The 17,535-nt window shown below is 41.6% G+C and overlaps 1 protein-coding gene across 1 annotated transcript in view; it reads left to right on the top strand.

Moving 5' to 3' along the window:
* Positions 1–17,535, top strand: part of CFAP20DC (CFAP20 domain containing) — a 233,565-nt gene that overhangs the window by 163,295 nt on the left and 52,735 nt on the right. Inside the window, exon 14 of the mRNA XM_044660109.1 lies at positions 8,974–9,177. Within this exon, the coding sequence (XP_044516044.1) occupies positions 8,974–9,177 (204 nt within the window). The remainder of the gene's footprint in view (positions 1–8,973; positions 9,178–17,535) is intronic.

The raw sequence follows: 17,535 nt of genomic DNA, 5'->3' as shown, positions 1-17,535 counted from the left end.
ATATATGTATTATTTTATGTGCATACATATATATATATAAATACATCCAATAAATGGTCAGAAGATATGAACAGTTCTCAAAAGAACTGTGAAGTATTCATAACCTTATACTCCAGATCATTAATAATAAGACAAATGTACTTCAAAACAATCCTGAAATTTCACCTCATGCTTTGCAAATTGGCAAAAAATACCAAAAATGGCAAGTTAGTGTTGGAATCGTTTTGCAGGGATAGGTATACTAGTAATAGATTGTTGGTGGAACTGTGAACTGGCAGAGCCATTTTGGAAAGCAATCTGGAATTATGCAAATAAATTAATTAAAATTGACTACGTTATTGGACTTACTATCAAGGAAGCCATGAGAAAGAAAGTCCATATATACTCCAAACATTTATAGCAGCACTTTTAAAATATCTTTATTTTGTTAAATATTTCTCAATTACATGTAAAAAAATTTTAACATTCATTAAAAAAATATTTAGTTCCAGATTCTCCTCCTCTTTCTTGCTCTTCCCTCATCTCTTAAGAAGGCAAGCATTATACGTATGAAGTTGTGCAAACCTTATTTCCCTATTAGCCACATTGCAAATGGCACTTTTTAAAAAGAATTGAATAGAATAGATGTTCCTCAGTTGAAGAATGGCTAAGCAAATTGTGATTCATGAATGTAATGGAATTTTACAGAGCTGTAAGAAATGATGTCTGTGATGAATTCAGAGAGGCATGGTAAGATCTATATGAACTTATACAAAGTAAAATAAGCAAAGCCAAGACAACACTTATATATAGGGACCACAAGAATATAAATAAAACAACACACCAAAAAACCAGAAGTAAATATAACAAAATTATAAAGATCAAGCAGGATTCAAATAAAGATATGTCCCCAGCCCACATCTTCAAAGGGAGCAGAAGGTCCATAGATGTGACACATTACACATATTTTAGGATTTTCTCAATATATTATTGGTTGTGCTAATTTTTTTCTTCCCTCTCTTAAAAATACTCTTTGTCATGTGGGATGGTTTTAGGGGAAGGAGAGAGATTCTTTAAATAACTTTAGTAATGTCAAAAATAGAAAATATCAATAAAAAAAACTTATTTTTAAAAATCCAAAGGACCATAATAATGGATTGGCAAGAAGGATGATCAAGCTCTACTCTATAACCTCTCCAGATAGATCTAAAAAATGTACAAGACCCATCATGAAAATCCAATCATTGTCCTTTTTCCAGCCTAGACTAACAAAGGAAGACAGACAGATCTGTGTGCACTGGGCATGAGTCCAGCCTAGAATAGTTATGTGAAGCATACTAACAAGAAGAAGCAAGAAGGGGAAGGGCAAGAAAAGATTACAAATTCAGCAAAGAGGGGCCTAAATTTGAGCAGGGTGCTAGGAATAAGTGCTGTCTGGCAGCTCTTTTGCTCACTTTCCAGTACTGTGTCTCTCATCTAAGGATGACAGCCCAGTAAGAAGTAGTCTTAGGCCCTCAACTATATACAATGCAAAGAACAAATTCAGAAGCCAGAGGTAGAACAGGTTCTCTGTGAAGTCTCTGGCCCAGTCTGGAGCCTGCAATAGAATTGCCAGGTCAGGAATCCCAGACCAAAGCAGAGCCTGAAATTCTTTCACTGAACCAGCACAGGTTTCCAGTTTTCTGATGGTGGCTGAGTCCAGGAGCAGTCTACTGGAATTCCAACCATGGAAAGCCCCCAGGTATGTTTCTCAGATCCAAATCTAGGCCAGGAACTTAGATGACTAGGACCAAGAGGGAGGAAATCTGACTCTGTCCTGGATCAGACGATTTTAGAAGCATTAAAAACTTGCAGGTTTTAGCTTGAGCTTCGCATGAGATACTGGAATATAATTCTTATTACACCAAGAAAGCAACAGGAACAGCCCAAACATTCTGTCAAGAAGTGTTCAAAGCCCATCCCTAACATAAGGGTCCCAAGTCAGGAAGTTGGCTGAAAGAATGAGCAAAAAGAAAGAAGAAATCCACCATAAAAAAAGTATTATGACAGGGACACTCAAGACTAAAAACCCCAAAGAAGACAAAGACTCCAAAATTGCCAAAGCATTTGTGAACGAAATGAGAGCACTAGAATAAAAAGTGGATGAGAAACAAAATCTGTATGACAACCAGAAATATTAAAAACAAAAGTCATGAGATTAAAAAAATAGTAGAAAAAAAGATATTTCATAGCAAAAATAATTGACCTGAAAGAAGATTGGAGTAAGATAATTTAAGGATCATTGGATGACCTGAAAACCATAGCCAATAAAGGAAAAAAGAGCCTAGTCATAGTACAAGAAATTGTAAAACAACACCTCCCCGATCTCTTTGAACCAGATGGCAAAGTGGAAAGAGAATCTACTGGTCACCTCCTGAAAGAAACTCCAAAATGAATATTCCCAGGAACATTATAGCCAAAATCTAGGTCAAAGAAGTAACCCTGCAAGAGCCAGAAAGAAAACTGAAGTATCAAGGAGTCACAGTCAGGATCACACGCAATTTAGCAGCCACAAATATAAAGGAGCAAAAACCTTGGAATATGATATTCCAGAAGTACTGCTAAGAATTACTTGCCTAACAAAACTGAATTTGATCCTGCAAGGGGGGAAGAAATAGAAGACTTTCAAAGCATTACTGATAAAAAGTCTAAAGCTCTATAGAAACTTTGATGTTCAAACACAGGAATAAGGAGACATTAAAAGTCAACATGAACCAACAATCCTAAGGGACTAGACAAGAATGAATTGTTTCCTTTCTAATATGAGGAGATGATCTGTGTCCCCTCGAAAGGGGCCAGAAGTCAGAGAGAATCTAATTAGCCAGGGGTCCTGGGAGCAGTTCTGTTTTTGTTTCTTATCTTAAGAATGAAAAGCAGGGGAGAAGAATGCACCAAGGGGACAAGAGAGAGGATGATTATCTTATACGCTTGGGGAAATCTATACAATGAGGATAAAGGGGTGAGAGGGGCCCTTGACACCTGAAGGGAAGGGGAAGAGGGAGGGAATAATGCCTGCTGTGTGTCAGGCATGGTGCTTTACATACATTATTTAATTTGATCTTCACAACAACCCTAAGAGATGGGTCCTGTTATGATCCCCATTTCACAATTGAGGAAGCTGAGGCAAACAGGTTAAATGACTTGCCCCACGTCACACAATGTCTGAGGCCAAATTTTTATTCAGATCTTTCTGATTCTGTGCCCAACATACTATTCACTGCTTCACACTGCCTCATGATCATAATGCAGTTCTCAGAGGAGAAGAACGTGTACAGACGTGGCTAAAAGAAATAAATTTCACCAAGAAAACAGGAAAAGGGGAGAACAGAGATGGAGAATAGAAGAGGACGGGTTTAAAGGAAAGAGTAGCTGTAAGCAAAACGAATTATAACAATATGTAAGAAATAGCTCTTTTTGTATTGGCAAAGAGGGGGTGCCCACCATTTGGGCAACAAGTGAGCAAGTTATAGTGCATCACTGTGATTATTGTGCTTTAAGAAATAATAGAGATAATTTCAGAGAAATCTGGGGAAGGCTTGTATGAACTGATGCAAAACGAGGTGAGAACAGTTTATCCTCTGGCAACAGCTGTAAAGACAAATAACCTTGAAAGACAGAAACCCTGACCAGTGCAGTGACCAACCATGTTTCCAGAGGACTCCTGATGAAACAGGCTACCCAGATGCTGATAGAGAAATGATGAACTCAGAGTGCAGATTGAGACATTTTTACGTAGCCAGTATGGATATTCGAATTGCCAGATGTATATGTTTGTAACAGAACACAGAGAAAGGGTAAGATCGTGAACTTTTGTTAATTTTTTAAATGAATTTTAAAAACTATCAAGAAAGGGGGCATCTGGGTAGCTCAGTGGATTGAGAGTCGGGCCTAGAGACGGGAGGTCCCAGGTTCAAATCCAGCCTCAGACACTTCCCAGCTGTGTGACCCTGGGCAAGTCATTTGACCCCCATTGCCCACCCTTATCACTCTTCCACCAAGGAGCCAATACACAGAAGTTAAGGATTTTAAAAAAAACTACCAAGAAAAATAGAACTCAACATGTATGCTGAACAGTGATTCTGAATTTGCCATCACATTGTACTCATCTCATTGAAGGCATGGCAAATTTTATTACTTCACCTAAAAATACTAAACTGAGTCACACATGAACATCAAAAAACATTTCTAAGGCATTCTAACAAGAAAATGCCCATCAGATTTAGTTTTAAAATGGTTAAACTGATAACTTAAATTTTTTTTAACTTTTATTGTTAGTCACATTTATAAAGCATTTGCCTTGCTAGTCTACCAAATGGCATGAAAGAAGTTTATGTGACCTCTTAGTGAATCATTGCAACACATCCATTAAAAAATATCAGCCCTCAATAAAAGACTGCCTGCCCTTTGATCCAGCCATACCATTGTTGGGTTTGTACCCCAAAGAGATCATAAATAAACAGACTTGTATGAAAATATTTATAGCTACACTTTTTGTGGTCGCAAAAAACTGGAAAATGAGGGGATGTCCTTCAATTGGGGAATGGCTGAACAAATTGTGGTATATGCTGATGATGGAATACTATTGTGCTAAAAGGAATAATAAACTGGAGGAATTCCATGTGAACTGGAATGACCTCCAGGAAGTGATGCAGAGTGAAAGGAGCAGAGCCAGAAGAACATTGTACACAGAGACTGATATGCTATGGTAAAACCGAATGCAATGGACCTCTGTACCAGCAGCAATACAATGACCCAGGACAATTCTGAGGGATTTATGGTAAAGAAGCTACCCACATTCAGAGGAAGGACTGCAGGAGAGGAAACATATAAGAAAAAAAACTGCTTGAACGCATGGGTCGGGGTGGACGTGATTGAGGGTGTGGACTCGAAACTACCACACCAATGCAACTACCAACAATTTGGAAATTGGTCTTGATCAAGGACACATGACAAAACTAGTGGAAATGTGCATTGGCCATGGGTGGGGGGAGTGCGGGGGGATGAAGGGGAAAGTAGGAGCATGAATCATGTAACCATGTTAAAAATGAATATTAATAAATGTTTGAAAAAAAATATCAGCCCTCTTCACTACAGATGTTTTTTTGATATCACTAGGACACTTCTGTGTGTGGATGTGTCCTCTATCAGTGCGGATCACAATGCATCCTTTTCTTCTCATCCTTTACGCTTCTTGTCCTTCCTTGGCCATGAGTTATCCTTTCTCTCTCCCTGTTTGGGGCATCAGTATCATATTTTGTTCAATAGGAGTTTGGAGGAATGAATTTTTCTGTTTTTACAAAGAATTTGTGTGGTGCCAACTGTTCTTTAAATAAATAGCTAGAATGGACTTGTAAATCCATCTAGGCCTAGAGTTTTTTTGGGGAAAAGACTTTCTTTTTGGAAGGTTATTCTGTTCTTCATCTGAGAAAGTTGGATTTTTCTATTTCTTATTCTTTTATCTTAATGTATGTGTGCATATATATTGAAATAGTTCATTATCTCATAAAAGAGGCTTGTTTAACAAATTGTGAGCTTCTGTTTTGTGCGATTTTATTTTCAGATATACACATATATGCAGAAAAGCATATGTATACAATTTAGCAGATTAGTACCAAAATTTTGTTTATAACATTTTGTTTTCTCCAGTACTTTCTAAAAAAAGTTTTGCTATTTTTAAAAAATATCTTCTTCTTCATACTAACCTACTCCTATACTTCTCATCTCAATTATAAGCCTTCCTTTGTAATAAATATGTATAGTCTAGCAAAATGAATCTATGCATCAGCATCTCAAGTCCTTTACTTGTCCATCTAGAGGTTGGAGGGATGTTTTGCCATCAGCCATTTGAAATCACTGTTTGTTGCACTGATCAGAATTTTGAGGTCTTTCAAATTTTCATTTCTTCCTATTATTATTGCTCATTTTGTATAAATTGGCCTTAGACGCCTTTTCCAGAATTCCCTGGAGTTTCTGGGCCCTCCAGCCCCCAGTGAGGGCCTCAGTGCATTGTCTGGTTCCACCACCACCAGGCTTCGGGTGCACAACAAGCCTCTGTTCTTCCAGCGTTGAACAGAGCTGCCAGAGGCCTCTCTGAGGACACGCAGATGGCACACACTGATGCCTGGGGAGAGCCCGTGGGGAGGAGGAGAACAGGTCCCATCAGGGGCCCGGCAGGCACAGAGCAGGGGATCCCATCAATTCCAGACTGGGGATTCTTCCCCTCACCAGATCCAGGAGTCTGAGCCAGGCCCAGGAAGCCTCCCCCCTTTAACTCTCTGATGGGTACCTGAACCGGTTCTTCCCTGCCCATTCCAGTGTGTTGGCCTGGTCACCAGCTGCTTCTCCTGGGCCTCCTCCTCCCTCCGCCACACCACATAGCATAGGCACAGAGCTGGAAGTCGTCAGGGAGCCGGCAGCCAGGTACCAGGCCCTTCCACAAAGCCAAGTGCCAGGCCTCAAGGAAAGGCAGAGAGCTCGCTGCTCTGTGGAAACGGCGCGCAAACAAATGTGTACCTAGAAGAAACTTAGACAGAGCAGATAGGAAGCGAGAGGGGACCCAGCCCACCTCCAGGCTAAAGCCAAGGATGCCATTTCTGTATCACCCCAAAAGGGAGGAAATTCAGGAAAACCTCTGATATCTGAAAGAGGTGATGGCCAGCTTTGAGTTGGAGACCAAAGGGAAATTATGCCTCTGGGCTGCCCAGGGAGCAAAGAGTGCATCTTAAGTGAATTTCTACTAGAAAAAGAGGCATTTTTCCCCATTGCTAAAAAGTAGTTTGGGGGTTTTTTTTAATAATTTTATTATAAAATATTATGTTTTAATTTTATTTATAATTGAATTACAAAATATACTTTTTACATTTTTGGGTTTTTTTTTAATAATTCAAGATATTAATAAAGATGTTTTGTTACAAAAAGTATTAAACTCATGGAAAGAAGGCAGAACTGGGAATCAGAAGAATTGCATTCCAGCCCCATCTCTGTCACTTTACAAGTTGGGTCACCTTAGACAAGTCACATAACCTCTCAGAACCTCGTCAGTAAGAGGATGGGGGTGACGAGACAACTTCTGAGATTGTTTCCAGCTCTCAGGCCCTGGTCCCGTGAGACCTCTAAGCCCATTTTGGAACATTATCCTTTTATTTTTTCACATCTCTTGGGTACAGATAAGAGGCAAATGAGAGCTCCATCTCAGAGCATACCACTAGGAAGTAAGTAACCCACATGGTGTAGAGATTAAAACATTCTTTTTTTTGTCAAGCTAGGGACAATATTTTTTACCCTAAACACTTCTCATCTGTACAAGGAAATTTCAGGCATTCTTTAAAATTGAGTTTTACATAAGCCATTTTTGTCTCTAAAACTGCAATATGTACTATTATAATAGCGACCGAAAAATCAGGCATTCTGCCACCAAATATTGTTTGAACCAAGAGAAAGGCAAGAAATACACATTTCAGTTAATTCTATAAACCTGTACAGTTCCTTATGGTAAAGACTATTTGAAGATGATGGTTTATTCTTGAAATCTTCTAGTATTCTAGCAAAATATAGTACAGTACAATTTAGTTATTAGAAGAGTCTTTGTTGCCATAGATCTTTCTGGAGTTCAGGTTTTACAAATTCATACCTTTGTCTCTTTTCCTTTTGCTAGCCAAACCTCAGGGTCTATCCATCAGAATAATTTGGACTTGCTAGGTAAAAAGTCTGGGTTTGCTTTAATCATCATCATTCTGTACAGCAGACCTAGGAAGGCTCTAAGCTTGCTATAACACCATCACAACTTGCTCATCACCAGACAGACCTCCTTTTAGATGTTAGGAAGAGATCTTTTATGCAAACTCAGCCACAATAACATGCTCTCAAGATGGTTCCATAATGCTAGAATTGTCTGAGGAATCCTTAAATTTGCTTCCTATATTTCTTTTGGACAGGAGGTGAAGGAACCTCCTACCTTAAAAATCCCAGCTGATATACCTGACTCTCTCTGGGCCACATCTTCCAATATAGGCCTACTAAAATCAGCTGTTCCTGTTCAAAATAAAGCAAAAAGTGGTCTACCCCCTTCCATTCCTCAGTATCTCCTATCAAAAAGAGGCAATTGAGGGAATTGCCCCAGTGATCAGTTCATTAATTGAGCGAGGTATAATAATTCCATGCAAATCTGAATATAATACACCTATTCTATCTGTAAAAAAAAGTCAAAATTAGACATAGATGGAAAACCTATATAATCATGTCATAAAAAGACATCTCGTGGCTCCCAACCCAGCTACAATTATCTTCTCTGTTCCCATCACAGCCACATATTTTACTGTGGTCAATCTGTGCTCAGCATTCTTCTCAATCCCTATTCATGAAAATTCCAGGAATATATTTGCCTTCACCTGGAAAGGATCTCATGGACATGGTGTCGGCTACTACAAGGTTTTGTGAACAGTCCTACGATGTTCTCACAAATTTTAAAACAAGATTTAGAAAATACTCGTTTTCAGGAGAGCTTTTTGATACAATTTGTAGATGATTTGCTCTTGGCCTCACCAAATATCACAATCTTCTTTTTTTTTAACTCATATTTTGTCAAACCAACTTTTTGCCCTTATATAGAGTAACTGATTTTATTGAATGCTTTCAGACTCTTAAAACACTTCATATACATTATTTCATGTTTCTGATTTGAGCCACTTGTTGGTTGGCCACTGATTTCATTTGAAATCAAGCCATACCCTAGAAAAACCCATTTCAGATTCCTTGCTGTCTGGGGAGGAAGCAGGGGAGGAAGGGAGAGGATTTGGATTGCAAATGGTCAGAAAACAGCTGTTTAAAAACTTTCTATAAGTAATTGAAAAAAATAAAAGGAATAAACAAAAAAAGGAAATCAAGTCCTGTTGGATTTTCTTCATTTCTTCTATAATTTCCTTAATTTCTCTCTTTCTCTCTTTTTTTCCTGGTAAGGATTATGACTGGACAGACTACCAGCCAAGCCAAATGAGTGAATCAGAGTTACAGATGCTGGCCAGCATGAGAAGGCAGCAGATTGAAGAATTAGAAGATACCGGGGTCTCCCACGGCCTCAGCGCGTCTCAGGTGGACAACTGTAACGTCAGCATCAGTAGCAGCAGCGACGATACCACCACGTGGAACTCGTGCCTACCGCCCGTGAGTCAAACCTCCTTTCTCCTTCTTTGTTTTAGGCGTTGCCCAACCCCAGAGGGTCAGAGCCGGGGAGAGGGTCTGTCTGCGCCGTTAGCACTCTGTCCAGGAGACTCAGAGGGTTAAAAATCCGGGATGGGAACCTGCCCTCCAGAATGTAGAGTCCGCTCGGCGGGATGCCCATAGGCAGACATGGGAGCTGTTCAGTAGCGTGAAGAAAGTGGCTCCGGAGCCCTCGCGGGCAGGTACGTGGAGGGATGCCAAGCGCTCGGCCCGGACTCCCGCCTGGGTTTTCTCCACGGCGTTTCCCACCCGATAGGAGAAATTCTCCCTGTGGAGCCGCTCAAAGAATGACAGAAGAGAGGAGGAGCCAAAGGAAAGATGGTTTGTGCCCCCAAAGAGCTGAATTGCTGGTTGCCGTGGATACCGCAGGCCCCTCCTCCCAGCTCTGTCCTCAGCCGGTGTGGGAGCCCTCGTGCTGCTGCTGCTGCTGTTTCTAATATCAGAAAGGTGTCCTTCGAACGGATGAGAAGTTTGAAAATGCCCACTAAGGCCTCCCCTCCAACCTCAGGCCATCGCCTCCAATTCAGGGTCTTCTGAAATCAGGTCTCTGGTCTGGACTGCAAAGAGACAGTGAGCAAACCAGGCGCATCATGCTTTGGATAAAGCCTTGAGGCTCCCCGTCGGAGCCCCAAATAGGAAGGATGTGGGAGGGTCAGCGAGATGCTGTCTGTCGTGGGCTTTGAATGATGAAGGAAATGAACCCCCTAAAAATATTGATTTCTAATACAGTTTCTATACTAATATGCAAAGTCCTCTCGAGAAAAGGAAGACTAGTGACCATAGGGATTCTTGTCACCTCGTCGTGGGCCTCTCTGGTGGTCTGGTTTTTCCCTTTGGTCAGGAAGTGAGAGTTCACTAGTGTACAGACCTCCCAGTGTGGAAGTTTCCTCTGATGTGGCAATATTACAACTCCCCTAGAATCCATAGATTTCAAGAGTTGTCTGAGCTGCAGAGGGGTGCTTAGGCAAGACTTGAATCCAGGTCTCCCTGACTCCAGGGTCAGCTCTCTTCCACACTGTTTATATCCAGGCCCCTCTATTGGGCCTTGAGTGAGGGCTTTGGTAGAAATTGGAAGGAGTAAGTCCACTCTGAATTTGGAGTCTGGCTCATAACAAAGAAAGTCCCAGAAGGAGATGGAAAAGTGCCCTGTTTTCATGATTAGCAATAAAATTCAGAGTAAGATGTATAAATTCAAATGTGTTTAGATACACTTGTAAATTTCTCAATTAATATCATTAATGTAGTCATAATTCTTGCTGCAGATTGTCTTTTGTGGGCATCTCTATCTAAGTGCATCAACCCCCCTGGGAAATCCCTTAGACTTTGATAGACAAATTTTTCAGCATTTCTAACTCATAGGGAAATTCAATTAAAATAATACTTTGCAACTTCTGTGAAAACCAGGTTTCAGATAATCAGTTTTGTTCCGTTTCTGTTCAGAGTGGCACTCATGACAGCCTGGGGAAAGGAGGAGTGAGAGAGTTCTAATGGATTTTTAAATGATTTTAGCATTTTGAGCTATTTTGATTGACATCGGTAGAAAAATCAAGCCCCTGTTAACTCAAAGTTTTTTAGAAGAAGACAAGATTTCTTAGGATGATCATTTTAATGTAATGGCAAGTAGAGTAGCAGGAAGTAGTACAGCTGAGCTTCCCTTCCCATCCTACCCCCCACACTGACCAAAAGGTCTAGAAAATAGATGAGACTGGATCCTTACTGAGAAACCCAAGGAAAAAAATCAGTGAGCCGTCTTTCCAGCCCGGGTTCATGTAGAAGACAGGCAGAGGAATCCGAGGACACGGGGTCTAGCCAGGCACAGCCATAGGGGCCATAGGCACAGCCCAGGGAAAGAAGAAGGAACAGACCTACTCAAGAGGGCTCCGGCTTGTGTAGGGCACAGGAATAGCTGCCCACTCTTTTGGGCACTGGATCACAGGCTGAGGAGGGCAGTCCAGGGTGAGCAGTGGTCACAAGCCCTAGACTGTGTACCAAGCAAGGAGCAAGTTCAGGATCCTCACGGTTCTGACTCCAAGAGCAGCGTAGGATCTCCAGCCCAGACTGAAGCCTGCAGCAGAGTAACAAGGCGAGGAATCCCAGACCATAAGGGAACCTGTAGTTCTGCCCTCCCCAACCCCTACTGATGCCTCTTAGAAACAATTCTGCAATTTCAAGTTTCCTGGGGTAGGCTTGCCCAGGGTCACACACATAATATGTGCTGGAAGGAGGGCCTGACTCGAGATCTGAAGGAAACAGGGATGCCCAGCAGGGTCTGAATCCAGTAGCAGTCTACTGGAACTCCAAGCAGGAGAAGCCCACAGGCATGCTGCTCAGCACCAAACCCAGAGAGCTCAGAGCAGGATGAAGGTGGGGGAGCTGAGAGAGGTTGGAGGAAAAGAGTGTGCAGCCATCAGGCTTTGCCCCATACAGTTTTGAGAGCACTGGAAACTCACAGGGCACCAGGCGGAGCTGTTCCTGAGAGTCTGGATTTATAGAATATTCCAAAAAAGTAGCAACAAAGCTTCCTTCCAAACATTCCCTCCAGAAATGCACAAAGCCTGGACCTAACATAAAGTCTAAAAGTCAGGAAGTAGGCTAGAAGATTGAATAAACAAAAAGTTCCATGATAAAGTGTGATTATGGCCATAGGGACCCTAAAGACGCAAATCCAGAAGTGATACCAAAGTATCTGCAGGTAAACCCCCAAAGATTTAAGAAAAAATAAACATGAAGGGACTGAACCAGGATAAACTGCTTACATCCTAATTTGGGAAGCTGATAAATGTATCCCCTTAGAACCTTATCATCATTGAAAAGGGAATCTAATTAGACAGATAGCTGGGAGTGGTTCTGTTATTTTTGATGACCTTAAAAGAAGAATGGAAAGAGAAGGAGAAGAATATGCTAGGAGGGAAAACCTCCACCCGAAAGACTAGCTTCCGTGATCAGAATATTTCCTCTCTAATGTGAGGAGTATATGGGTGTTAGAGTTCTTCTTAAGTTTAACATTAAAGAAAATTCATTATCTGCTTTTCTGTGACACCCCTGGAAACACGACTTCCTGTGATTCGTAATTCAAAGCTCCTTTTTATTTATTTTTTATCTTTTTTTTTAAACCCTTAACTTCTGTATATTGCCTCCTTGGTGTAAGAGTGGTAAGGGTGGGCAATGGGGGTCAAGTGACTTGCCCAGGGTCACGCAGCTGGGAAGTGTCTGAGGCCAGATTTGAACCCAGGACCTCCTGTCTCTAGGCCTGACTCTCAATCCACTGAGCTACCCAGCTACCCCCTCAAAGTTCCTTTTTAGAAGAGGAACTCCTTGAGAGCAGGCACTGTTGCTATTCTCCACACTTTTTCATTCATTCACTCACAGATGAAGCACATTATTTCTTTGTAAATAATCCATGAGACAAAAACTCATTACTCTAAGATATTCATGATTTCAGGACAAATTTTGGGAAAGAATGCTTGATGCATATGCTGCATAAACAGATTCTCACAAGGTCATCATTCATTCTCCCAAGTTAAACAATTCCTCAACCTAATAAAGAACTCATTTGTGTCTTCAGTTTAGGAAAAAGGTGCCAGAATACCTTCATCTACATATCACATCGAATCACTGTCATGAATGGAATTTGGAGAAAAATAAGGCCAATTTCACAAATTGAATTGAGTCCGTTGATTAGCATATGGAGAAGGTCTTTGAAAAATTATTTACAGTCCTAACTAATAGCCTTGAAACTTTATTGCCATTTTAATAAGTTTTCCTTAAGCACACCAAAGCCTTCCTTCCTTAGCATCCTTCCCGCCCTCCAGGCTCAGCGGCCCTTCACTCCATGCACGTGGGTTCCCTGACACTAGCGCACCGCAGCGGCGCCCCCCGGAGGATGCCTCTCCAGAGCTGCTCTTGGCTGTCCCTTTGCTTAGTGCCCATCGCACAGCCCGGGCTGGTGGCATTTTCTACGGGGACCTTCTGGCTCCGTGTATTCTACATGCTGCACGCTGTCTTTGGCACTTGATAGCTAATTTAGTATTGCATTTCCCCCATACATTCAGGTTCATTAACTGCTCCACTACTTTTGAGCTTTAATGAGCTTTAAAAAATTGTCCAGTCCTGAAAAGATAGTTGATTTTGCTAAGCTACGGATAAATCCGATGAACAGATGTTCTCATGCAACTATAAAAATGATATACTAAAAACTGTATTTTATAGTTAGTGTAATATCTGTGCTGTCAGAGAAACTGTCGAAGTATGCAAGTTGCTTAGGGTTGGTTTACATTCACTCGGCACCTCAAACAGAAAACTGGGCGTTTTTTTTTTTCCAGCTTGTTCTAGGATTCTATTTCTGCCGTCTCTGGTTAAAAGGCAAAATGTTATTCACTTAAATATAAATATCTGCATGTGTCCATGAGAAGCTTTAAGTTGTACATCCATGTGGGTCCCAAATGCCCGTCTGCCATTTTTTTGTTTTCCTTTTGGTGCCATAAACCAAGATGGATGGCTTTAGTTACTCTTGGAGGGCTGGAGCCACGATCCCGTTACTCCTGCGGGCAGATTCCCTTCAGGATGATGGGCTGCCGGGCGGATGCGCGGCGGGGCAGCCGAGGGGAGAAAGCCTGTGCTGGAAGCCAGCAGGCCCTCGGATCAGACCCCGTCCCCGGCCGTGTGACCCTGGGCAACCCATCCAACCTCCCTGCATCCTGGGCCCTTCGTCCACAAGAGGAGCGGACGAGTGACCCCTGCAGTGCCTTATCTCAGAGTTACTGCAGAGCTTCCGATGAAAAAATGCTTGTCCAGTACTTGATGTAGTATTGTCAGCTGCAGTATTATTATTCTGAGGATCATAATTCTCAGGCCAGGCCCTCTTCTTCCTATGTTCTAAATGATTTTTTAAAAATCAAGATTTAAAAAAAATACTTGACTCATTTCTCTTTAAAATGGCGCCTGGTCAAGGGCCAAATGAAAGGGAACCTTTGTGGTTTGTGTGTTTGCGTCCAGTTTAACGGAGCTATCAAAGAGAGACAGACAAAGATTTCAATGTATATGTAATGCTATAATGACATGTTTATCAAAATAGTGCAAAATAAATTAAATGACATTATACTGTTTGCATTAAGGCCTCAGAATACTATCATCTCCTTAATGGAAAGTATACTAATCAAAACAGATTGTTCTGGGGGCAGCTGGGTAGCTCAGTGGATTGAGAGTCAGGCCTAGAAACGGGAGGTCCTGGGTTCAAATCTGGCCTCAGACACTTCCCAGCTGTGTGACCCTGGGCAAGTCACTTGACCCCCATTGCCTAGCCTTTACCACTCTTCTGCCTTGGAGCCAATTGGCTCCAAGACAGAAGGAAAGGGTTAAAAAAAAGAAGAAGAAGGAAGAAGGGAAGGAAGGAGAAGGAAGGAGTATTTACTAAGCACCTACTGTGTGCCAGGCTCTTTACTAAGCATTTTATAGATATTTTCTCATTTGATCTTCACAATTCTGGGAGGTCAGTGGTTTTTTTTATCTCTATTTTAGAGATGAAGAAACTGAGAGAAACAGTTTCCCAGTATAAATCAGTGTTAGAGACTAAAAGTATAAATCTCTTTTTTGCCAAATTTCATTTCTTCCATCACCTCTTAAGTTGTGTTATTCAACTTTGCAGTGTTGACTAGGCTGGATGCTCAATTGTTAGGTATTTTTCAAAACTTTTCAAACCATTGAGGCCTCTTCCAACTTCAAAATTCTGTGATTCTATTTTAATACAAAATTTGTAGTCGTTCAGTCATTTTGAGTCACATCCAACTCTCTAGGACCCAATTTGGAATTTTCCTGGCAAAGATACTGGAATGATTTGTCATTTCCTTCTCCAGTTCGTTTTATAGATGAGGAAACTGAGGCAAACAGGGTTAAGTGACTTGCCCAGGGTCACATAGTTAGTGTCTGAGGTCAGAGTTGAACTCAGGAAGAAGATTCTTCCTGACTCCAAGCCTGATGCTTTCTATGTACTGTGCAACCTCGCTGCCCTTAAAATAAAGTAATAGTTATAAATGTTTTATAACTTTATAGTCTTTTAATAATGCAAAAATATTATATATATATATATATATATATATATATATATATATATATATATATATATATATATATATATATATATATATATAGCTAGATGGCCATTCTGCAAGAGACATAGTAGCAATCTGTGAATACTTGCATGACTTAGGAGGCAAAAGAATTCTTTGGTCTGGCACAAAGAAGTGTAAATACAATTAACGGGATAAAATTAAGAAAATGGACATTTTGGCTGAATCGCAAGAAGCCTTCCTGATAGTGAGCTGCAGGAAATTATGGGCATGTCTAAAGTAAATTGGTAGGTGCTCCATCATGTAAAGCAAACATGTGTAGATGAGGACTAAGCAGTAAACCTCAGGTTTATTGTAGGGAAGGACCCTGACCTGGTCTGTTCTGGACAAGGTACTCATTTATGCCCTTTTCTTAGACTAATTTCTCTTTTTTTTCTGAGAAATAATAAGGCCTTAATTATATAACTGCAACCACAACACCAAATTTTAGATTTGTTCTTCCCTCTGATATTCTCATAGCTATTGTTTTTATTTCATTGTCTTTACCTTGTGATGCCTCCATCCTGGCTCACTTGCTCATGTCTGTGTTCTTTCAAAACCTTAGCTTTCAGCTTAGAGTAAGAAGGATTTGGGGACTATTTTTGTTTCCTGGATTCCCTTTCACAGTCCAGTGAATTCCGTGAACCCTTTCTCAGAGAAATGTCATTTAATTAATAAAATAAAATACATAGGATTATACTAGAACCAATTCCATTGAAATACAGTTATCAAACTATCAGAAAACTAAGGTCATGGCCCCCAGGTTAAAAGCCCCTGATTTAAATAAGAATACTCAAGGAATCATAAAAGGAAAAGATCTGCTGTAAAGAGCATCTATCATATGTGTCCTTCATACTTCTGAGCCCCGTTAAAATCCATTCAAAATGTGAATTATGTGCTGTTCTACATCAGCCACTTCATTGTGATGTAAAGGAACAGTTAGAGGAGCCTTCAAGGTCACGAGCACATTTAGATGTTGGTCTGAGCCGCTCTCCAGGCTCAGCCCCCTCCTGTGTAATGGGATGTGGGGTTTTGGGGAGAGAAGGAGCCGCCTAAATGAATTCTTAGGGCTCTTCCCGCTCTGAAGTTCTGTGGCTCTACAGTATGGTGGGCTCTTTTTCGGAGCTCTAGTGCCCAATCATTTATTTAGTTTTTAATTTAGTTTGGAGCCCTTTGGAGGGAGTCCAAGACACGCCCACCTAATTCCAGATTCCAGGCTCCAGGAAAATGTACAGAAGCAAAATGATGCTGATGTCTGTGGATTTTTGTGTTGGGGATGGTTCACTGGCACGGCAGTGTGGTAAACAAGTGCCCTGAGGTACCATCCCACTGCTCCGAGCGTGAGGACGTTGATGTGGAGGAATTAGCCTCAAGAGAAGAGAGCCAGATGACCAGTGCTGGCTCAAGGTGATCTTGTCACCCAGCGATGACAAGAAAATAGACCGAAGCATCAAGGTGAGCCTGCGCGACCAGACTCTTCATTTCCAAGGGTTTTTACGAAGTATCCTTTTTTAATTCACCGATCAGTGCTCAGTACTCGGTCATCCATTGGAGCTAATACCTGCTCTGCACAGAGCAGCGTCTCAGATCCCCACCAGCTCACTGCGAGTTTATGTGAGGGAAATCAAGCCGAGGCACAAATGTTTCTCTTCCATTCTACGGCGTCTGATAGTGCTCACACATACCTTGCCACTCCTGGAATTTTGGCATAAATATCATAGAATCATCCAGTATCTTATATCGAGGATCCATCCTTTCACCAGGGAGCCCTCCAGCCCCTCAGATCTCAACTCTTACGACCCTAAAAGGATTGTCACGAGTGATTAAAGATACCAGGGCCGTGGGCTGGCCCTGGTGACGGACCTCTAAGTGCAGCCATATTGATCCAGGCCAGCTTCTCCCAGCTTGAATTCAGATCAGAGCTTGCCCTTCTGGGATGGAGCCCCCCAGAAGCCGGGTCCCAGCGCGTGCTGCATGCTGCAGCATCAAAACCTAAATATGCCGACGCTGCTCCCTGTAATAAAGGGGGCTCAGCATGCTGAGAATAGGGGATGCTGGTGGTACCAGTCAGTCTCCTGGGCCAGGCAGCCTACAACTTCAGGATTTGTTGATTTGGGACAGCCCAGGATGTGAGTCCTGATCAGAGATGACCAGTCACCCTCCCTGCTTGCTGTCTGTGGGCTCCTTGAAGGTAAGG

This window comes from Gracilinanus agilis, chromosome 1, assembly GCF_016433145.1.
Source record: "Gracilinanus agilis isolate LMUSP501 chromosome 1, AgileGrace, whole genome shotgun sequence".
NCBI classification, from domain to species: Eukaryota; Metazoa; Chordata; class Mammalia; order Didelphimorphia; family Didelphidae; genus Gracilinanus; species Gracilinanus agilis.
This window is presented reverse-complemented; position numbering and strand designations above follow the sequence as displayed.